Source organism: Agelaius tricolor, unplaced genomic scaffold, assembly GCF_023055355.1.
Source record: "Agelaius tricolor isolate 1412-34295 unplaced genomic scaffold, bAgeTri1.0.p SCAF_4, whole genome shotgun sequence".
NCBI lineage: Eukaryota > Metazoa > Chordata > Aves > Passeriformes > Icteridae > Agelaius > Agelaius tricolor.
Window position 1 is genome coordinate 6,900,683 of NW_027269264.1, and position 23,256 is coordinate 6,923,938.

General features: G+C 38.2%; 2 protein-coding genes across 3 annotated transcripts in view; one reads left to right on the forward strand and one right to left on the reverse strand.

The window, feature by feature from the left end:
- Positions 1-21,547, reverse strand: SMC2 (structural maintenance of chromosomes 2). Its single transcript, XM_071424467.1, has 25 exons — positions 21,294-21,547; positions 20,477-20,725; positions 19,426-19,575; positions 18,392-18,514; positions 17,445-17,483; positions 17,152-17,262; positions 16,915-16,959; positions 16,183-16,416; positions 15,368-15,517; positions 14,497-14,730; positions 13,499-13,658; positions 11,564-11,681; positions 10,782-10,920; positions 10,426-10,545; positions 9,917-10,121; positions 9,219-9,354; positions 8,105-8,229; positions 7,109-7,302; positions 6,662-6,805; positions 6,223-6,417; positions 5,460-5,660; positions 4,549-4,665; positions 3,109-3,269; positions 1,765-1,912; positions 1-343 (listed from the first exon to the last, which is right to left on the reverse strand). The coding sequence occupies exons 2-25, from the start codon at positions 20,642-20,644 to the stop codon at positions 185-187; spliced, it is 3,576 nt and encodes a 1,191-aa protein (XP_071280568.1). The 5' UTR covers positions 20,645-20,725; positions 21,294-21,547; the 3' UTR covers positions 1-184.
- Positions 21,457-23,256, forward strand: part of PTGR1 (prostaglandin reductase 1) — a 23,087-nt gene continuing 21,287 nt past the window's right edge. For both annotated transcript variants that reach the window (XM_071424470.1, XM_071424469.1), the window contains exon 1: positions 21,457-21,587. The gene's annotated coding sequence lies outside the window, so the exon portion shown is untranslated. The remainder of the gene's footprint in view (positions 21,588-23,256) is intronic.

Genomic DNA, 23,256 nt, shown 5'->3' on the forward strand with positions numbered 1-23,256 from the left:
CAAAACTTAACAAAACAGGTTGTTACAGGCTATTTGCTATTTATTTCAGTTCTTAATAAAATGCAGATATGAACTAACACATACAAAAACATAACATTATAAAAATAAACATTAGGAAGCAATAGGTAACAGTTGATTTCTACTGCATGTAGAAGACCAATTCTTCCCAGCTCACCATTCACAGTCAATGTTTTATTTTTTGCATGTCTTTTGCAGGCAGATTCGTTTTTTTGTTTTGAGTCTGACTGTATCTTGCAATAGTGGATACACCATCCACAAACCTGGTCTTGTAGAGGACATTTGCATTGTTGAACATTCCGTCCTTCAAGGACACCACAATAAACTAAAACAAACCAGAAACACTTAAAATTAATGTTGCTATCCCAACAACACTAGAAAAGATTTCCAAAGAGAGGACTCTTTTCTTTCATTTGGCTAATACCTCAGTAATAATCTTTTAAAAATATTCTAAAACTAACCAAGGAACAACAGAATGTGCTACACAGGTCAATGTAAACCCACTTTTTCTGCAGCTAATGACACTTCTGTCCATATCCCAGCACCTGGCCTGGGATACAGTCCACAATGCAGGATGCCTGTTCGTGGTGGAAGTAAACATGGAAATAACTGTGCCACTAATTATGAAAGAATGTAGGATTTTACCTAGTCAAAAGATACTACTCAAATAATTTTGCAATACTGGTTCCCCTCCTCAGTCTCATAATTTGGAATGGTCAAGTCCTTGCATCAAATAGAGATGGGTAGTCTATTTGATGGGGTACAGGTCACAGTGATACAGAGATCCTTTCCATAAGGACATAATAAGTAGTGCCTCACTTATTTTAAGAGTGTCAACATGAAATATCTTTAACCTCAAGTTAAAAATCTCTAGGAAAAAAGAATTCAGGATGTTGTCATGCTTGAAATTGAGCGTTTCACAGACACTCCTCCCTATTGCTCCATTTTAACCAGTGCAGCAACAACATTCAAGTTTCACCACTTGCCATGTCAGTCTAGCTTTCAGCTGAAACAACTCAGAAATATAACACACATCTGTAGAATAAAAGAGGTAAACAGCTCAGAGTCCTCAGTGCCAGACTGCCTTTGGAAACAATGGATGGAACTCTGAGCAATCTGGCCTGGTGGAGTGTTGTATTGCACTGAATAGTTTTAGTTGTTGTTTTGCACAGGGCGCTTGGAGATTTGCACTAAGTAGTCTTTATATTGCACTGAATAGTTCATGTTATATCACATAACATAAAATAGAAGGCTTGTTCTTCCCTTCTCATGGAATTCACCTCTCTTATCACATGGTTTTTCCCTCACACACCCCTCCCCAATACCCCCTGGTGGTGTTCTCTCCCCTGGTCAGTCTCTCCCCATGCCCTCCTCACTTGTATGCCATTAGCTGTACTCCTCTTCCTCCGCCCCCCTTCCCCTCTGCTAAACGTCCCTCCTCGAGAAGGGGATGGCCTCTTTTCCAGCGGGGGCGGGGGTCCCTGATCTGGTGCCCCTATCCAGTCAATAAACTGAGGACATTTGTCCCCACCTGGAGAAGAGCTCTTCTTGTCTTTTGCCTTTTGTCCACGTAGGATCCTGTGGGCTGGGGTCCACAGCTAGCCGGATTGGACCCAAACAGCCCTGCCAGGCACGGAATCTTACAGTGGAAGGTGTCCCTGCTCATAGCAGAGGATTACCTAGGTGATCTTTAAAGCCCCTTCCAACCCAGACCGTTCTATTACCACAATAATTTCAAGATCATACCTGGGAGTGTCTGAAATGAGTTTGAAGCATCTGCCCAATATTCTGGGTATGGGAGAGATCAAGGGCTGCATCCACTTCATCCAAGATGTAAACTGGGGCAGGCCTGAAGAGGAGCATGGCTAATATCAAGGATAAAGCCACCAATGATCTAGTATGGAGACAAGAAAATTAGGATTTAGTCTTGTTTGAAGGACTCTGGCTGAAAACACTTACTGAAAGGCAATGAATGTGTCAAAGGGTCTGGATCACAAGTCTGATGAGGAGCAGGTACTGGTGTTGTTCAGCCTGGAGAGAAGGGGGCCCAGGAGGGACCTTATTGCTATCTACAGAAAGCAGGGTGTGACCAGGTGGGGGTTGGCCTCTTCTCCCAGATAACGAGACAGGCCAAGAGGAAATGATATCAGGAAAAATTTCTTCACTGAAATGGTTATCAAGCATTTGAATGGGTTACCCAACAGAAGTCAGCACTCATGGAGAGATTTAGAAGACATGTAGATGTGGGGTTTAACGAGATGGTTTAAATGGTGGACCTGGCAGTTAAGTTAATGGTTTAACTTGATGATCTTAAGACAGTTTGTTCAGCCTAAATGATTCTATGATTCTGAAACAGTCCCTCAAAAGCACATTACTGCTACGGTTCTAAAGAGATGGAATGATAGTTTCCTCATTTCAAAACGTGAAGTCTTCTCTTAGAAACAGCAAATATTACTTCTTCTTATTGGAAGATCACATTAGTTGGGTGACAATATTTAAAATTATGCTGTTGTTTGATTTCCAGTTCTGAGTTTTGCAATTATGTTTTTCACATCTGGTTCTTCAAGTATTCTGTCCTTAGAAAGTTCTGTATCCCTGTCTCACTTCTTCCCAAATTCTGTTTTTGCTTTTCAGTTTGTAAAGATCTTTTTTCCTTAGAACTTGCAAAGAAGCCCATGCCCTACACAGTAGCCTTAGACACTGGAGAAGAAAACTGTTGCCATGATACTACCTTTATACCAGGGAAACACTTGCCTATATAGATTTTTATGGTTACAACGCAAGGAGAGGAGCATTTAATTCAACATTACGTCAGTACTACCTAGAGTTTAATATGGTTTTCTCACCATTCAATTGGGTTTTTTGCCACTTCTGTGTGACAGGAGTAAAATCTTGTTTGTTATCTTATACTAAGTAAAGCATTGTTCTAAGTCAGAATGTATTAATAGTGCTCCCAATATTGAGTCCATTTGAAGGCAGAGTCCCTGACTTGACAAGGAAAAGATTAAGTTTTTGCTTTTCAGAACTTTAATTACTTAGACATATCAATTACATACACAATGACGATGGAAAACAAATTAATTCACCAACCTTTGTCCTCCACTAAGTTCTGTTAAGTTTTCCTTCCAGGTGTTTCCTAAGGCAACTCTGAACTCCATACCAACAAAGCGACTGCCAGTTCTAGAGGCTGATAGCATAGCTCTGGCTCCAGGTAGGAGTGTTGAGAAAATGGAACCAAAGTCTTCATTCACCTAGAAGTCAGACCACAAAAGATGTATAAGCATGCTTTGGATCAGAGCACAAAGAGTGAAAAACTTAGTGGTGAGCAGCAGGATACCCGAGACCTCTTTCCCAGTTCAACACAGTGACTTCCCATGTCACATAGAGGACAGTGAGAAAACATTAGCTTTTACTTTCTCTGTACTGAAGAGAGACGCAACACCAAAGGATATGTGACACCTCATACTAAGCATTTTATAAGGATCCAATGAAAGATGTATTGGAAAGCTTCTTTATGCTATCAGCCAGGGAAATGGTTATGCCCTAACTCAGATTTATTAACTGGCAAATTGCAATTTCTCCCAATTAATGGACTACTAAAAGTACAAGCACCATGTAGGAGATACATGGTGGCATCCTCCCCACTCTTTTTCTTCCCAGGTTTACTTAAGCAATGTCCAGGTATGGGATGGAATGCAACTTTGTAAATGCAGATTAAAATTTCCTAGGTTTAGGAATTATCTGAAAACACACTTATTCCACCATGTGTGATGCTTCTGCATTACAACTCACTAATTTCTGCCAAACACCATTTTTACAATGAAAAGGTACCATTTTGTCAGTGATATCCTAAGTACAGGCAGGATAATTAATAATTAAACAGATACTTCATCTATGTGCAATTTAATCTTGGTTAAAACCAATTTTCTCAAAGGCCAAAAAAACACAAGTTCTGTTGGTACAGCAGAAAAGAAAGTGTCAAAAGATTTCCATCTAGAAAGGCATAATTTTATACTTTTCTTATAATTCATTATATGAGAGACCTGGTAAAAAGGCAGAGTGCCTAGGTAACAGAAACACAAATCAGACATTGCACCACCCCAATATTATGTATCCTGACAGTAACAGGAGCAGTACCCCACGTCCAAAGCCCTGCACTGTAGAGAGCAATATAACAACAGAAAATTTTTACTCTGGTAAAATATTGGCTTAAGAAAAGAAAACAACACACCAAAAATCCCAGCTATATTTCAATATGCTCTAACCTTCATGAAATGTTTGTGGACACTAAAAGGGAACGAGAAAGTAGTTTTGCAGCTCTAACTGGACCTTTGCAAGTCTCAGAGAATTCATGTCTTATTCTCAAAAGTGGGAATAAACAGGAGAAATAAAGTGGTTATTTTTAAATATAGGTCAGATATATTAGTTCGGAAAACAGACCTTTTTTTTCCCTAGTAAATATACAAAATAGTAATCTAAGATAAATCTGATCCTCTACTAAAACATGAAGATAAATTTCAAATGTCATACCTTTTTCCAAGCAATATCTAAAGCTTGTTTTTTCTTCCGGTCAAGCTCTTCAATAACTGCAAGAATTTTTATCTTGTCATTCTCTACAATTCTTTTTTTCTTCATTAAGTCATTGTACTGGTGCAAGGAGAAGAAAAGACTGATTTCAATGACCCTTGTGCTCAAATGCACTTTGTGCTAATCTTACAGCTTTACAGTATCATTGTGTAGCTCTGAAATAGTCATTAACCACAAGATTAAAATCCAGTGCATTCATTTAGCTGCATGAGGGATGTAAGCTTTGGGATTCTCTGCAAATTAAAGCATCAGAATTTTCAACAATCAGCAGGGGGGAAGGACATTGCTCTGAAAGTTGCACTTCCAAGTTAATCATGTTTCATTTGCTTTTCCATAGAAGAAAGGTTAGTTCTTGAGGCTGACAGGAGGAAAAGTATTAGAAAAGTTGAAGGATAAAATCAGTGGGCAGTTTCCAGACAATCCTGGAATAGCCTGAAGATACGGATTCATTCAAGACAATCTTGCTACACTGTCAAGCTATCATGCTTGAAGATGAACATATTTTTGGTCTGCAATTTTTAATTCAGTATATAGTTCTCAAATAATATAATGGATGCCACAAAGCTTGCTGATGCTTCAACTTAGGATGATCTGGGGTAGGAAGGAATAAAAGAGTATTTTTTATCATCCAGGTCAAGATTATGAGTAACCTAAAAACCTGGTGTGCCAATGAAGAGTTCAAAGATGTAAGATTAGTATGAAAAAAACAGGAAAAGGTTTAGTTTTATTTTTGGTATATTGAGAAATAGAGCGCATGAAAACATAAAGCTACATTATATATATCTGTATATCTTGTATATACACCATATGACCAGCCTGCCCAATTTCTACAGATTAAAGCATAGAACGTTTACCCTTTCCTCTGCATCAGAAAGCATGTTCATAGCTCTTGTGTTCACATTCCTTCCCAACTTCTCTTTATGCTCCTGCAATTTCTGCAGCTTCTGAATTGCTTCTTTAGGGTTGCAACTTTTGAAATCATAGGCTGTGTTTGGCTGGCCAAAGAGTGGCTTGTCTGAAGCTATCCACTTGTATTCTTTCAGCATTTTGGCCACCTTTAAACAAAAAGTTATGTTGAAGCTTTTTCCTCACCCTTCTCAAATGAGAAATAAAAATTTAAACAAACAAAAGCAAAAAAAAACCCCACCCCACCTACATTCTGAAATTACCACATTAATTCTTCTACCCTAGTGCAGCACAGGTACATTTCTTTACAATACTTTGTGTGATTTCCTTCATTGTGGACAAACAAGGGATTTAAAGATTTAAGGTTATTGCTTTCATGTACATCTTACTTACCTGAAGCACTTTTATGTACATCAGAACTCTACCAATGTCACTGCATCATGGAACTACCTTCTTTAATTAGTTATCTAATTTGTCCAGACAGTCAGAATGTTCTTGCTGATCACTTTCTCACTGTGATCTATCCTCTGTTACTCCATACAGATCAGGTCTTTTACAATGTACCATTTCCACTCCCTCTTCCTCAGATAAAAATTTTACATTGAGAGCTGTAAATAGTACTTAAAGGAAAAAGGCTATTTCCTTTGCATGTGGCAAGGGAATAACCATTCTTGGTCACAAGATGTGAAGAAAAGCACAATTTTGCAATACCTTGGCAGCAGCATCAGCAGCTTCTTGTTGACATTTGGTGATGCTGTGTTCTAATTCTTTAATCTTAAGCTGTAATTCATTATTTTGTTCTCTGTATTTTACCATCTCTGCAGATTTGTCTTTAATTGCATTATCATGTAATGCAATTACTCCTTTTTGCTTGGCAAGCTCCTTCTGTGCTCCCTCTACAGATTCCTGAAAAAGCAAATCAGCAGACATTTACTGGCCTCTTTTAAAGCTGGCATTAAAGCCTTATTAGAACTGACACAGCAAGGAGAAAAAATTTCACATGCCAAAGTGAAGCAAAAAAATAGCTGCCTAGGCTGATTGAGTATAGTAAGCAAATCTGCAGAAAAAAATATACATTATAATGTGAGGTTCAGAGGATCACACAGAGTAACATCAAAATGGATAATGAAACACAGTATTTCAGTTTTACCTCTGTTTTAGCCACTTCAGCCACCAGAGCATCAACTTGATTCTGGTAGGATTTGATTGCTTCCTCTGCAGCTGTTATCTGTTGTTTATAGGAGGCCTGCTCTTGTTTCAGCTCTTCAAGTTCCAGAACTAAAGCTTTGACTTCCTAAGAGAGATGTTTTCTAATTTATTAGTAATACTTAAATGCAAAGAATTAAGATTCAGCTGGATGGAAAGAGTTAAGATTCAGTTTGATGTAGTAAATGCTGTAGAAGACTAACAGCACCCATTCTTGAGCAAAGGGTGTAATCCCACAAAATAAAGAAAGAAAATTATAAAAAAGCTCAGTCAGTGACTACACAGTATATTAAGTCCCAAAACTGAGAGTATTAAAACCTCGGGAGAATCAAACTTTCTGATTTTTGCACTTTTAACATGAGAGAACTGCCAACAGAAATAAAAGTTTTACCTGCTGCATGTCTTTTATTTTTTTGCTTGAAGTGTCTGCCTTTTTCTTGGCATTATCTAGATTCTGCTCTGCATTTTTTCGCTCTTTTAGACACTCTGCTTCTGCATTTTTAAGTTTATTCTCTAATTCCTTGTATTTTTTTTCTGCCTTCTTTTTGCTCTCTTCAGTTTTGTTTAATGTCTCTTCACAAGATGCTGAATCAAAAAGTAGAGTACTGAGATTGAGCACTGTTGTCGTCTTCAAATTTACATCCTAAATGCCAACTGAAATAAATCTCTCTTTGCCCCCAACAGAAAAAAAGTGGTTGAACAATCACTAGTTGCTGAAGTCTGAATAATCAGATATTTCAATGATTACTCTAAGATGGTGTGCTGTTGCTATCAGTTATTAGTAGGGGACCAAACAGCCATTATGAAAAGATGACAATTTTTTTTTGACAGAGGGAAGAATGTCAAATTGCAGGATCAAAAAGTACACTACCTAACAAGATACCATCTCATCCCTAGAATACAACATCTAGATATGTATCACTTCTGTCCATTTTTTAAATGCTTTACTTGCTGCTGCATTTTGTGCAAATTTATCTCTCCTTAGCTATACAAAACACTATTTCTTTCCTATGCTTTCTTGTTATGCAAACTATATTACTATCCTTAAGTACAGATGGCTTGAAAAAAGCAAAGATTACTCAAATATGGGATTAAATCCATTTTTGAATTTCCCTGCAAAGATGTATTTTCCTGTATTACAAAGTATATAAAAAACATTCAATAAAAGTATAACCTTTACTATAAGAGAATGGCCACCTTTAAGTGAATCACCTCTATGCAAGTATACTGTGATTCTGTGTTTGTTACATGTTCAAAAATATAAAGCTAGTATTTTTAAAGTGAAAAGTACTTCTTAAATAAAGAATGTGTTACTCAAACAGCCTGATATCCATTCTCATTCTCAGTAATTAGTTTTCAGGTAAAAGAGTAAGAACACATTTGTCACCAATGGTTTTCTTCAGGGCAATCAGCTCTTCCTCTTGTTTGTGGTAAGCACTTTGACAAAGCTTCTTGTGCAGCAGCTCTGCTTCCTCAGACTTCATCTCCCATTGCTGCTTCAGCTGCTGATACCTTTGGAGACAGTAGTGACACACACTGCTATATGGAAGGTTAACCAGCATCTCACTTTCAAAGCTGAAGTAAGTAGATGAATATCTGTATTCCATTTGTCATGTGAGATACAGTGATGACAGTAGGGCAAATAAGCTTAAATGAATGAAAATCCAATATAATTGCTTTAATAATAATTTTGAGGTTTATAGGCATGTAAGTTATTATATATGCAGCTCCTGCTGTTTGGCCCTGATCTAACCTATTAAAACAAATGCAACTCATGGAATTTTGGCAACAATTCAGACATCACCTTTTTCTCAACTGGCAGCATGACAGATGTTAGGGTGAAGAACTGTAGAAAGGATATCTAGAAGCAAAAGTTCCTTCCTCCTCTTAGCAATATTTCTGGAAGTCTACTGCAGCTCAAAACAATTTGAAAAAATAAATCCAGCTGGTAGGTAGTATGTTATGCAACACTACCTCCTTATGGAATTTTTGCAGAACTGAATAAATACATTTTTCTGTTCCATCTTTTAATATAGTATTCAGTAACTGAGTAGCTGAAAATCAAATAGACTTAATATCATTTAATTTAAATGCTTACAGCAGTATCACTCAGATAATCCTTTTTAACATCTTTTTATTTGCTTGTGAGAACAGTAAGACTGACTACAAATTGGAATTCTGTACAGGTGTTCAAATATGTCTGGAACAGATCCATTCTTCAACGGACTTCATGAAAATTCAACCAATTTCAAATACCAATGTGTACCCTTTTTTTCCCCGTGTTATCCAAAACAAAGGGGTTTTGTATGTGTTATTTAAAATCTGAATTTGCTTTTTGATTACTGAACTTACTAATTATATTGGGAGGAGAGGGAGGAAGGGAATTACTTTCTGCATATTACATTCTCAAAAGGCCTATGGCCTCCCAAAACAACTTGTTACATTAAATTTACTCGGTCACATTAAGAGAAATTATACACATTGTATAGTGCAAACCTTACCTTTCAGCAACCTTCTTCAAGCTTGCCAACTCATTCTCTACAGCTTCAAGTTCAGATTCCTTTTTCTTGAGTTCTAGTTCAACATCTTTCACTTCTTGAAGTTTAGACAATATTGGTGCAGCTTGTGAGGATGCACCTGTTCAATGAAAAAATTAAAAAGCCAGGCTGATTGGAATTAAACCAGTGGATTCACCACTGGTAATTGCAAATTCTAAACATTAATAATGAGGCAGGTTAATGATTTATTTTAGCTGAGAAACAGAGAAAGCAACTAGGCTAAAGCTAGAGTTCTCAGAAGAGAAAGACTACTTCCTCTGTTACAGAATATGGTTCTGCAGACTTCGAATACTACACATGTGACTTATGCAAACAGCTAACTTTCCATAATTTATGAAATTATTGCAAACCAATGATGAATTGCTTCAAAAAAGCACTTTTGCTTTCAAGAGGATTATACAGTCTAATAAGATTTAAGTATTGAAAATCTAAATGACTTTATATGAAGTTTGTCATTAATTTTTTCTTAAACTAATTAATATTATTTCAGCTCAAGACAACTTTAGCTCAAATATATTATTCCCAGTATGTAGCTAAGCATAAAGGTTACTGTTAATTTTTAGAAAAAATATGCAAGAGCAGTAAACATATCAACAGACACACAATATTATTAGTATTATATGAATAGAACCAGCAATTGCCTCCATGCAGAGTTCCTTGAGGATCAAACACATCTCCATCAAGAGTAACACTTCTCGTCATTATTCTTTTGTCAAAAGTCACTTTCTTAGCATTATCCATGTTATTACAGACCAGTGTTGTTCCAAAGACATATTCCATTGCTTTCTGCAGTTCAGATTCATATCCAATTAGAGAAAGTGCTAAATGCGAGTTACCATGCCCAGCCTAGAAATCAAACAAAATACAATTAGTATGCCTTAAGTTTTAATACGTCTCAAATTTGATTTGTTTTTTGTTGATAATAACGCGTCCAAAAGTATCATCACATTTTAAAACTATTTCAGTTACAAGTGGAATAATTAATACCCATTTAAACCTCACAAAATTGAAACAATACAAAGGAAAACAAAATCAATATATCCAAAATTCTTATTATAATAACCATTAAGAATCTCAAGTTTTTAGTATAGAAATAAAATTAAAATGGGACAGAAGCAATATAGTGTAAAGAGTGTATTTATTTACATACCAAGCTTTGGGCCAACTTGACTATGTCTTCTTGAACACACCTGGCTGAAATTTTGTTTAAGGGAATGATGGTGTATCGATGCTTTAGTTCACCCTTCTCTAAAAGCTTTTTGCCAGTAACCTCAAATGAAAAATAGTTACAAAGCATACCTGAGTACACAAGTAATTTTCTAAAGTAAGACAATAGGGCATTGGAAGAAAACACATTGTTGCCACCAACTGTGCATGACTTTCTTGAGCCAATTAAAACATGTAGGTGGTTTTAACACCTCATGCATTCAGGCACATGCTTGCTAACCCCAAATCGTATGACCACATCTCAAAATTTAGAGTTGTGTACTAATGAAATAAACTTACTTCTGTGTCCACAATAATGTTATAGAGTTTCCCTCCAGCCACCGCTTCCAGGGCTTTGGCATTGGATAGATCTTTCACAGTGAAAAGAGACACAACAGGGCCTTTCACATGGTTTGGATTCCAATTTTTTTCTGGATGTCTTAAAATAAATATAAATTATGACTATGAATCATGTTTGTTTTTCTCTCACACATCCTTAAAAATTTTATATTTAAACCCCATGATAATGGGTTTTCCCATAAGCAATTCTAAATTCTATCAGAAAAAGAACCCCATGAAAAAATGGTTTAATTAAATACTCCACACAAAGAGATTAGACAATAAAGAGTCAGTTACATAGCCATTAAAAGAATGGAATTCCTGATTTATTTCCATATTTTTTCAGTGGATTTTTCCAATGGGCTCTGTTATTACCACAGCTATAGGAGTATGTTCAGCCCATTACACAAAAAATTAAACCTGGGGATACAGATATTTGACTGGAGTTGACCTCCCAAGAGCAAGTTTACTTGTGTCCACAGGCAGAAAACAATGATTTCATATTTCCCAGTTTAGACCTTTGCTACTGAAACACCATCAGACAAAAGTTTTAAATTCTAGTGACTTAGATAAGATTATAACATTTCCTCACTTTCCCCTTCACTTTTCAGCATGGGTAAGACAGTCATTATTCAGTGGCAGCAAGAAAAGGACAGCAAGAGCTAAGACATTGGTAGAAGGATGTGGTAAAACGCCCCCAAAAATCCTTTCAAGTGTCTTTCGGGATCACACTGAGATCTTACTTGTATGTAAACTGTAGATGAGGAAATTTTGCCATTAAATTTTCACTCAGTTCTCTTAGCTGGCTGATATCAGAAATCAATGCCTTCTTTTTTGCTAGGAGGGCTTCTCCTTTTTCTTCTTCAGAGTTGAACGCAAGCAGTAGACATATATCAAGAGAAGAAAACTCTATTAGCTTAAAAATTAGTATCCTACACTGCTTATCTACATATATGTAGAGAGGACTTTTAAAATTCTTTGTAAATTCTCAGACTAAATAAATTAATACCATCATGACACCAAACATGCAAAGAAAAAGTTTAAAGAGTAATGTTCTTCTCTAAAGGTTGATCTGGAATATCAGCTAACAGTAGTGTCTGAAACAAATGTTACCTGGCATAAGAAACAAACTCTAAGAAGCGTTTTAGGTACAGAAAACTAGGAAGCAATAGGGGTGTTGGTCTCTTTCACCATCTAAATTGTAGCTGGCATTCAATTGTGCCATCAAACTTCAAAATGGTCAGCCCAAAGTTGATATAATCAAATTATTTTAAGCTGCTCTCAGTGAAAGTTTAAGAGTTTGCAGAACTTATATCATATTATATCAGAGGAATTTATGCATGAAAGCAGTGTACTTGATTTTTCATTCCCCTCCTGCACTGGGGCTGGGTGAGATGCCCAACAGCAGCCCCCATAGTGCTGCTCTTTGTGTTTCTACTGAGAAAGCATAGATGCAACACAGTTTTGGCTACTGCTAAGAATATTGGCACAGCACCAAGGCTGTCCTTCCAGTCCCTCTTCCAAAAGCCAGTAGGTTGTGAGAGGGCAACAGGTTGGGAGGGGACATAGACAGGATATAGGGTCCAACAGATATTCCATACTATTATGAAGGTATTCTCATCAGTAAAAGCTAACAGAAAAGATGACAGAAGGAAGCATCCATTATTAAGGCCTTTTTCTTCCAAAACAGCAGACTGAGGTCCTACTTCACAGAAAGCGGCTGAACACTGCCTCCTAATTCCTGATGGGAAGCAGAGCATAAATTATTTTGTTTTCATTTGTTTCTGCATCCTCCAGCCAGCTCCAAGACAGAGCTGCCATTGGCCAAGACCAAGACCATCACTGATGGTAGTGAAGCACCTGGGAAACATATTATAGAAGGGGAAAAAAAGGCCAAACCTATCTGCAATGGCTGGAAAGAGGAGTGACAATATGTGAGAGGAACAGTCCTGCAGGCACCAAGGCCAGTGAAGGACAGGGAGGAGGTGCTCCAAGCACTGGAAGTGAGATCCTCCTGCAGCCTGTGGTGCAAACCATGCTGAGGTAGCAACATGGGCCGTGGAGGCCCACAGTGTAGCAGATGTCCACCTGTAGCCTGTGGAAACCAACACTGGAGCAGGGTCCTGTCAGAACCTGCAGACCCATGGACGGATGAGCCCATGCTGGAGCAGGTTTGCTGGCAGGATGTGTGACCCCCACAGGGCACCCCCACTGGAGTAGCTTGTAAAGAACTGCAGGCCATGAGAAGGATTCACATTGGAGACGTTCAAGGAGGACTGCCTCCCTTGTGAGAAACCCCATGGTGGAGCAGGGGAAGGGAGTGAGTCCTGACCCTGAGTAGGAAGGAGTGGCAGAGACAACATGTGAGGAACTGACTGCATCACTCATGGTGAGGAGGTACAGAAAATCAGAAATTAAATAGAGCCTGGGAAATGAAGTTAAATTGATTTCCCCAAGTCAAGTCTATTTTGCCCATGACAGTAATTGTCAAGCGACCTCTCCCTGTCTTTATCTCAACCAATGAGATTTTGCAGTATATTGTCTCCTCTGTCTACTTGAGAAGGGGTGTGATAGAACACCTTTGGCAAACACCTGGCATCGAGTCAGGATCAACTCATGACAATTTTATACTCCTTTGCAGATTGACCCAAAATTATGCATTAGAAGTCTGTCCAGACCTGAATAGTTCAGCTCCTTTATTTGCTTCTCTAGGGTTATTTTCATTTTTTCGACAGCTTCCAATGCATTTCGGTCTTTCTTGTAGCCTTCATCCATCTTTTTAACTTCAGCTTCTTTTGCCTTTAATTCTTTTTGTGCATAACTCAATTTCATTTGAGCCTATAAGGAATAAGCAAATGTGGAACCAGATCTTCAAAGACAATCTTGCAGGCACAAATTTATAACATTTGCACTATCAAACTGTCCTTGTAATTTATGAAGTTTTGCACTGTTTGCAGATATGCCAAAGCCAGCTCTAGCTTTTGAAAATAATGGCACAGGTTATTTGGACACAGAACCACAGATCTTGTATTTAACTGTGGTAACATATTAGAACGTTAATAACTCTGAGAAGAAACAAAGTAATTTAAGATGGGATATAGCTGTCCTTGTTACTCTACAGAGCAGAATTTCTCTGTGAGACAAGGAAAGTGAACTTTGGAAATTTAAACTCCACAATCAGAACTACCCCAGCAAAGGTCTTCTATCTTAAGACAAAACAAGCATTGGTTCTTTCAGTCATGTGATGAGCATACAATTTAACTAAGGAGAAAATAGTTTCTTCTAAGCCCTCCATTTCACAATCACAGGCATCTTTATTTTGATTCTATTAAGTTTAACTGTCGAAATCTCTTTGACTGTGTATCATGGACAACAGTCCTAATTTTTTCCTATTCAATACTATTGATCACTTGAGTACAGTGAATCCTACTTTATATCTCAAATGCCAGTTTCTAATACTTCCTCACAGCAATGCTACAGCATTTTCTCATGCAAGGATATTTCGTTTATATTTTATCAAAAAGTTAGTTTAATGCATATGCCAAAATGTAAAATATCTTGCATAGATATTCTGCACCTCTTTTCATTGATCTTTCAAGCATATGTCAATTGGTTTTCAGGCAATTTTCAAAAGCATGAAGGCAGGTCTGAGACAGGGAGAGGTATTTTTTCTTACCTGTTTAGCCTCTGTTAATGCTTGGCTAATTTCATTTTTGCAGATCATCATCTGTCCTGAAAGCGTAGCTTCTTCACCATCCTTATTGCTGGACAGGCCAGCAGATACAGCATTAAAATGCTGTTGTGCTGCAGCTAAAGCATGTGCATCTTTTTCACTTTCTTCCAGTAAAACATTTAGTTCTTTCTCTAGATTCTTTACTTCTTTCTCCTTTGATACTAATGCTTTAGAATCCTTCAGCAAAACAAAGAAAAAAAAAGAGAGAGAGAACCTGAGTCTATTACCTTGAAATTCATGTTGTTTAGGTGAGGAGGAACAAGTAGTTTAATCAACTACATTTCTATGACCCTTTTTCAGATTTTGTGGTCTTGTGATATGTCTTTGCATGTTTCCCAATGTGTTACTCGTCCCATGAGTATTCCGAGTATTTACAGAGAGATGAAATACAGAAAGTGGTAACAACTCCCCAAGAACTAGGAGAATTGTCTTGCTCTTCCCAATATCTAAAAAATTATCCTCCTGCACAAAAAACCATTAATTGTCAAAAATATGCAAGGCAGAAATTCCTCATTTAATTTTAAGAGTAACATATGTCCAGAGAGCATAATCATTTGAAGCTACAGAGCTTAGCTTCTGTAGCTGAGCTTAAGAGAAAATTTGGAACCTTGAGGAGTTGCACTTTATTTGTAGTTGCATCATGTCTTTTTCTACAGGGAACCTACTACCTATGCTGAATAAATTAAACAAAGCCCTTAACATTAGTCTCTACTTAATGCAATTCTTGCCAATCACAGGATTCTTCACACCATAACAGGAAAGAAAAAACAGCTGTTTCCACAATCTGAATTTAGAATATATATAAATATCTCACCTTCTGCATACGTGTTACCAATTCATTGTACTTAACCTCTTCAACTTTTAAGTTTTGCTTCTGGAGATCAAGAGCACTTCGTACTTTTGTATTAACTCTTTGATGTGCTGAAAGAGCAGCTTCTAGTTCATGGAGTTTACAACCAGCTTCCTACAACCAGTAATAAAGGAAATTTAATTTAGCCTGTAAAACCAATGCAGTATTTGTAGTACTTCATCTTCTGTTCAGAGCTTTATGTAGAAGGAAACCTGACCAAGCAGGCAGAAGTCTCCAAGACAAACAGGTCAGACCATCTCTCACCTCTGAAATCCAACCTAACTAGAAGGTACTGTTGAAGATCCACATCACTCCATAAGATGGGACACTGTCCCTGTACAGAAGGTGGATTTAGACATTCAAAGACTCTATGGGCCATCCTGCATCTCATTAAATTTGCCCCCAAAATTGAAATCAATACTGATTACTGTCAAACAAAACCTTGCTTACTTTTCTTTTGAGACATCAACAAAAAGGGAGAAAAAAGCCTCTGGCAAAATTTACTGTTGAATGCATAGAGTAAAAACATGAAGTCAAACAGTTTTTTACACTTCAGTTATTTTTCATTTGCATTTCAGACAAAAAAACCCCACCCTTTTAAATGGATGTCTTCTAGATAAAACCAAATAACCTAAGCATAACTGCATAACCTAAGCAACACACCAGAAGATAAAAATTCAATAGTATATTATCTATAAAAATAATTCCAGTATCTTAAAATTTTTTGTATTTCTCCCAGCTTCTAAAGTATTCAGAGGAGCACAACTGTTTTCATTTACCTTATCCTTTTCCTTTTCCATCTCCGCTATGTCTTCATTAAGTTGTTTTACCTTCTGTTCAATTTCAGCCCTTGATTCCTGAAGCTTCTCTACATTAGACTGCATTTCCTTTAACATATCACTGGAGGATACCTTTGTTTCTTCAGCCAGAACAAACTGATAAGCTACACAAAAACGGCTTAAATGCTCTATTTCTCGTACTAATTTTTGGTATTCAAGATACGATGCTCGTTCCTGAACGGACAAAAAAAAAAAAAAAAAAAAAAAAAAGAGAGAGAAAAAAAAAAAAAGCTGTAAATTTTGATAGAAAACCAGAGTTACATAAGACCACTACAGAAATCTTTTAGGCATCTCTAAACATCAGTATTTGTAAGTAAGAAGATGGATTCTTCATGTTATTCTCAGCTAAAACAACATTCATCTAATTGATTGCACACCAAAAATACCGCTTGACTTAGGTTTTTTAAGAACTAAGACACTTTTAAATCTATTTTTATCTAGTTCTCTTGTTTTCTTCCTTCTCCCTACATCTCTCTCTAGGATTTCCTGGAAGTCTAAAATGTCACATTCTCTGTATTTGGAAATATGACAAAATTCTTTCCCTTACAAGACTTGGCAGCACTTGAAAACATGCCATTGTTTTAGCCAAAACTTACTGGTTCACGGTAGTTGTGAAAGTATTTTTTCAGTACTTGAAAGACCTACCTTACCACCCTTCTAATTTTTCCATACCTCTTTCAGTTTCTGTAAAGTTGGACTGATCTCCTCATTTAAGACCTGAAACATACAACAGAGGATTTATATTCTGATTTTACTGAACTCTAAAATTTAAACATGTCTAGGCATGGATATCTAGTTCCAGGTACAGAAATGAAATATTCTAGAACATCGTACAAAGTCAACATTGAACTACTTTTTCAGTTATCTTTAACAAACATGAATGAAAGTCTACTTTACAACATGTATTACCGTTTGAATGTTTTTCAGTTTGGATTCCTTCTTCTCTATGGTTTTCTGTACAGCTATTTTCTTGGACTCATACATCCTAGTTCCAGCTGCTTCCTCAATCATAGCTAAAATCTAAAATAAAGCAATGCAAAAAACTTTGATGTTTCTTTTTACGTTAGATTGGTTCAATTAAGCTGAACATCTCATCTCCCTCCAACCTTTATTTTTGTTGTCCCCCTCCCAACATATGGATTCCTATCATTCAAATCAGTTCAGTAAAATTTCAGACAAAAACACTCCCACAACTCTCCTACCTCTGGTGGCTTCATATTTAGAACTTTGGTAATTTGTCCCTGGTGACAGAAAGATAAAACAAGATCAGTGGTTGTGTACCATGAAGTAGTAAAAAGAAAAACCAAAACCCCAAACTCCCACTCACTTTTATACATTGTATTATAAGTTCAAGCACTTTAAAAAATTTTTTTGCTACAACCATAATCTAGTTTACTCAATTCTTTTGCTCCTTAAAGTTCAAATAAGTCATTCTTTCAGGTAATATACTTGAAATGGCCCTTACATTATATCTTAGGTTAATCCTCCACAGTCCTGATTACATCTTAAAGGAGTAATGCAAATATTTTTCCTATAGTCTTACTGGGTTGCTGATGTTGAATAAGCTCCTAATCATAAACCAGCTGTATGGGTGATGTAGCTCATACATAACAGGTGGAAAGGAAGTATGTACAAAACTGTTCCCACCTCTGCCATCCACTTGGCATAGTTATATTTGAAACAATAAATCCTGCTCTGTTTTATTATTCCTTGCAAATATTTCAGGAATTTGCCTAGCCCCATTGTCAGTCTTCTTTTGATAACTGTGACTTAAGAAGGTACATATCTCAACTTCTTTCAAGATACTGTCTAACATGGAGCACAAATAACAGCAAATAAAATCTGCCATTTTATAATATTTATGAAAGCAATACCTACGCGTTAAGGAGGAAAAAAAATAGAAAATAAAATGGAAGCATATTTTGGAAAAGTTTTGCCAACATGAAGGCCACATGAGGTCTTGTGCTAAAAGATGTGTTTTAGGGTCAAACTATACTGTACTAGAAATATTAACAACTTAACAGACTTCATTTTTTCTTCATAAGATGCCACTCTAACTAGGAAATTAAGTGTTTTCCCATTATCTCCCCTGTCTTAAATTTACTGCAAGTTCTGCTCTTTCTGGATTTTATAAAGATGCACACAATACCTGCATAATGAGGAAGTGAGGATTATTGACATTGAGTCCAACAGAACAGAAGAGATCCTGCACACGACTGTTGGCAGCATTCACACCATTGATAAGATACTTACTTCTACCTCCAACAACAACCTAGAGAACAAGGACAAAAAACCTCCTTAGTGTTGTGAGAATATAAACTGTAATAAAGAATAAAAAATCTCAGGAAATCACACCTGTTATATCTTTGCATACATATGTATGGGCAAACTGTGCAGAACATCTGTAGGGGGATACAGTATGTATAGGGGGATACAGTATGGGTAAATCTTATCCCCCAACAAGTTGCAGCTGGAGCAATTACTAAAGATTAGGAGCAGGCCTGATCTTAAGAGGCCATACCTGTAGCCAATAAGAACAAGTAGTATAAAAGAGTGGATTGGTGGCATCTGGAGCCAGATGACTGCTGCAAGGACTAGGAACAGTCAGTATTTAGAGGAGCTGCCTATGAGAAACATTGAGGAGGTATGAAACTCTGGTGATATGGAATCCTTGCACTATAATGATAATAGAACTCTTGCGCTATATAAGATAACAAACATCAAAACAGAACTTGTTTGATGTTTAAAATATTTAACTAAATTATAAGAAATATTAGTCATCGAGGACAATATTGTCAAGAAGCTTTCCAAAAGCTCTACTTTAAAAAAAAAAAAACAAACAATCAAAAACCAAAACCCCAACATCTTCATCGGAACAATAAAGGTTCCTTTGTTCTGGGAGACCAAATTTAACACAGAGTCCAGATTTTAAGAGGAAAGATATGAAAGCAGAAAAAGCCACAAGATAGAAAAATTTAACTTGCTTTATGAACACTTCTAGCTAGTACACTGGATCTACTCTTACAGTTTGTGTAACTAACTACACTACAAGCAGCACAGAAGGCTCGTCTCTACTGCAGAAACTCAGGGACTTTAAAAATCACCCTATTTTTCCTTGACCACTCCTGAGCATGGTAAAAATGTAAATAGGTTATGAAAAAAATACAGATGTTAAAGACTCACCTGCCTAGTCACAGTGATCTCATCATTAGCTTCAAATCCCAGTGGACTTTGACTTTTGTTTGAATTATCAAAGTTAATAGACACGGTTGCCTTTGTAATTCCAGCTTGCCCACTCTTATAAACTAGATCTTGCAAACTGGCAGCTCGCACCTAAATCCAGGGAACAGATAAACAGTTTTTGGAAAGAAATTTACATTTTAATTGTACTACTGCAGGTTTTGGAGAAATTAACCAAAAAAACCAAAGATCTAGCTGTATATTTATGAGTTCATGTGAACTGATACATGGGAGCTGCAAGGTGCTATCATTGTAAAACCACAACCAGTGTGTGCCAGTCTAGTTTTCATGCAGATAAACTGTTTCTGCATGAGGCTCCTGACAAACACTGACTACATCTTAAAAAAAGCCAGCTGACAGTAAATTTATTTAACAAGCATTTATTTTTCTTAATGCAGTTCACAGGGAAATTATTCAGAACGTGTTCCTTGGAGGCCTGCTGGCTTTGTCTACAACCAGGGGAAGGTAGGGATGGAAAGGAAAGCAAATTGAAAAATCACCTTCAGACAGAGATTAAAATTGATGTCAAAGCACACGCTTTTTAATGAAAATAAAGCAGATATATTATCTCTTAAATAGCAGGCATTGCATGAAAACCACTTTTAAATGTTTTTTTATGAACCAGGTAGCCAGATTTTAAGACCCAATCCAGAACTGAAAACATTTATTACAAATGAGCAAATTAGTGCCTTTAGATGCAAAAAGGAACTTTTGGCTTGAAGTTGTTAGCTCTTAAGTGGTTAGTCTTAGTCTATTGTTTCAAGCCACATAGTTTGTGTAACTTTGGTACGTGGATAAAGTTGTAACTCGACCTTAATGTAAGATTGAGCAACAATGACAGATACCTAGATTCATGCAATGAAAAATTGAAATAACGAAACTATTTCTTTCAAAGAAGCACCACTTCAGGTCTTCCATGGGAGATTACTCACTAGAGCAACATGAGAAGTTGCTAATAGAAGAAAGACTTTTCTTAAATGTCCCATCTCTTTACCTGTGACAGATTGTTGATTCCTAGCACGAAACAGATGGAGTCCAAGATATTGGATTTGCCACTACCATTCAAGCCAGTAATGGCATTGAATAACGGGTCAAAGTCATTAATTTCCGTTCTCTGAGCATAGGATTTAAAACCTTCGAGAACAATTGACTTAATGTACATCTTCTCAATGTTCCTAAGGGACCAGGCAAAGTATTCTTCTGAGAAGCACTGAGAAAGGTATCCGGATTTTAATCCTATATACTTCAGAGTAAAGAAAAAAGAATAACCAAATGAATCATACCGCTAAACAAACAACTAGATCTGAGAAAATGGAAAGAACGTATGACTTTGACAACAAAAATATCATGCATTTATAAATGAAAAAATCCAAGCAGACCGCAGATCCAGGCAGTATTCCAACGGTACTTCAGCGTTTCTAAAGGCCTTGACTTCACACAAAGTTTATCGCGACGCTTGGGCGCAGACTCGCGGCAAAACCACGGTTTGCCGCAAAGCTGGCCGCAAGCAAAGGAGAAGGAAAGCCCCGGAGGTTCCAGAACACGGCAAAGCCTCCCCTTTCCTTTTGCAGAATTGCTGTACCTGCTCAGCCACACCGCCCGCGAGGGGTAAATCCCAGGGAAGCGGCAGCCTCGGCTCTGAGGCACCGCGAACAAGGACCCCTCAGAGCCCCTTTCACAACCCTGCCACCTTCATCGCGCTTTCCCCGCCAGTGGCCCTGCCCCAGCGAGCCCTCCCTGCCCGCTCTGATGCCAAATCGGCCGCGGGCAGCACTCCTGCCCTCCCTGGTCCCGGCGCCTCACTCGCTCACCCCTGTCCAGAGCCGCTCCCCGATGCCAATGCCTCACTCGCCCGCTCCCGGAACCGCTCCCCGATGCCAGTGCCTCACTCGCTCGCCCGCGCCCGGAGCCGCTCCCCGATGCCCGCCAGGATCAAATTTTGGCGCCGAGAGCCGCAACCGTTAGGGGCGGTGCCTGATGGCGGCCGCCCCGCGCCGTCAGCCCGGCCTGCCCTCCCCGGCGGGAGAGGGGCGGTGCAGGGCCGCGCCCGGCGCCTCCTGGGAGAGGAGCGGGCGCAGGCGGAGCGCGGCCGGAGGCTACGGCAGGCACGGCGGGGAAAGAGCTCCTGCGGCTCTGAGGGGGGCGGGAGCCGGCCCAGGGAGGGAGAGCGGCCGGGGCCTGTGGTCCCCGAGGGAGATGGGCGGGCACGGGCAGGCACTCGGGCATTCCAGGGGAGCTCTCTAGCGGGGCTGAGGAGCTTGAGCGGTAGCTCCAGGCTGCGGCGGGAAGTATCTTTGTACCTCCCTGAAATTACATCAAAATGGAGGAAGTGCTGCTCTATACTTCCTACACGCATTCCTATTTTGCCACTCCCTCCCCCTCAAAAAAAACCCCAAAAAACCAAACCCAAGCGCCATTTATGCCTGTTCAGATCTGTTGCTGTAATTTATACATACATGCTTCCATTCAAGCAGAATTAGGGGAACTTGCTCAAAATGTGTGAGTACGTGTCCCTGGAAGAACAGTAGCTGCCTATTGCTGCACTGGTCAAAGCAGGAAAGCAGAGTCGGGTGGATGCATTTACTCATTCCTGAGCCTGTTTTTGTCGAGCTGTGTAAATAGACCAGGACTTTGCAGGCGGGCTCAAGCTGTCAGCTGGACAGTGTTACTGCTGAGATGTGCTGTAAAACTTGATGTCCTGGACTGCTGAGTTTGATGTTATTTCAGTAATTTGAAATAATTCAGACTGCAGGTCAACATTACATTAGGGAAAAAATATAGTGTATTTGCTTGCTTCAGGATTTATATTGGATGCAGCTGTTTAAGGCATTAGTGTGACAGCACTGCTGCTGGAAGTACTGTAGCCAGAAGTACTTGATGGTCCCTTATCTGCAGTTCACTTGCTTACATCTGCAACCTGTACTGGGAAAAATTCTTTTGAATTTGGACAAGAATCAGATTGATACTGTGTAAATATGCAACCCGCTCTTTATTTGGCAAACTGAAAGTGTTCCCAAATGATTTTTGAATCTCCCTCCTGTGGCAAAGGTGCTTGAGTGTTTCTTGTCTGCAAGAAGGTTCCTGTTATAGGTGGCTGCTTGAACTACACTGAAGGTGGCACCTGGTTGTTCTTCAAATGGCCAAAGTCATTCTTAATGGGTGGTTGATGGAGCTGGCAGCTGGAGAGCTAGTACTGTACCTGCTCCAGCTGCTCCTTTTCCATCCAGATTAACCGCAGCCTGAAATAAGGAAATGGAAATAAAGCAGAACCAATTCTGATGAGAGCAGCTTCATCCTATAAAGACAGCCAGGTTTGCTCCCTATTTACATAAGACATGGGAAAGAAAAATAATTACTTAAGTATTAAGAAATAAGTTCTTAAGTAGATCTGTAATAGCTTTGATGCCATAAGGCTTGTGAAAAATGCCAATCACTTGTTTTTAAAATTTTAAAAGTTTAATCGTAATAAAATGGTTATAAAAATAGTAATACAATTAGACTAATAATAATTTGGACAATCTGAATTAGTGCAATATGAGACAATAAATCAAAGAGTTGCGGACGTCTGGGTACCTTTTTCTGAGCCCAAAAAAGGACACCCATTAACAAAGGATTAACCCTTAAAAGCAATAGCCTGTTCCATATTCATACACTTCATACATGATGCATAAATTACATTCAAACAAAGGATTCTGTCTGGTCATTGTCAGCTTCTTTCTCCTAATCCTAACAGTGCCTTCGAGGTGGGAAGAAGTTTGTTTCTTCTGATGAGAG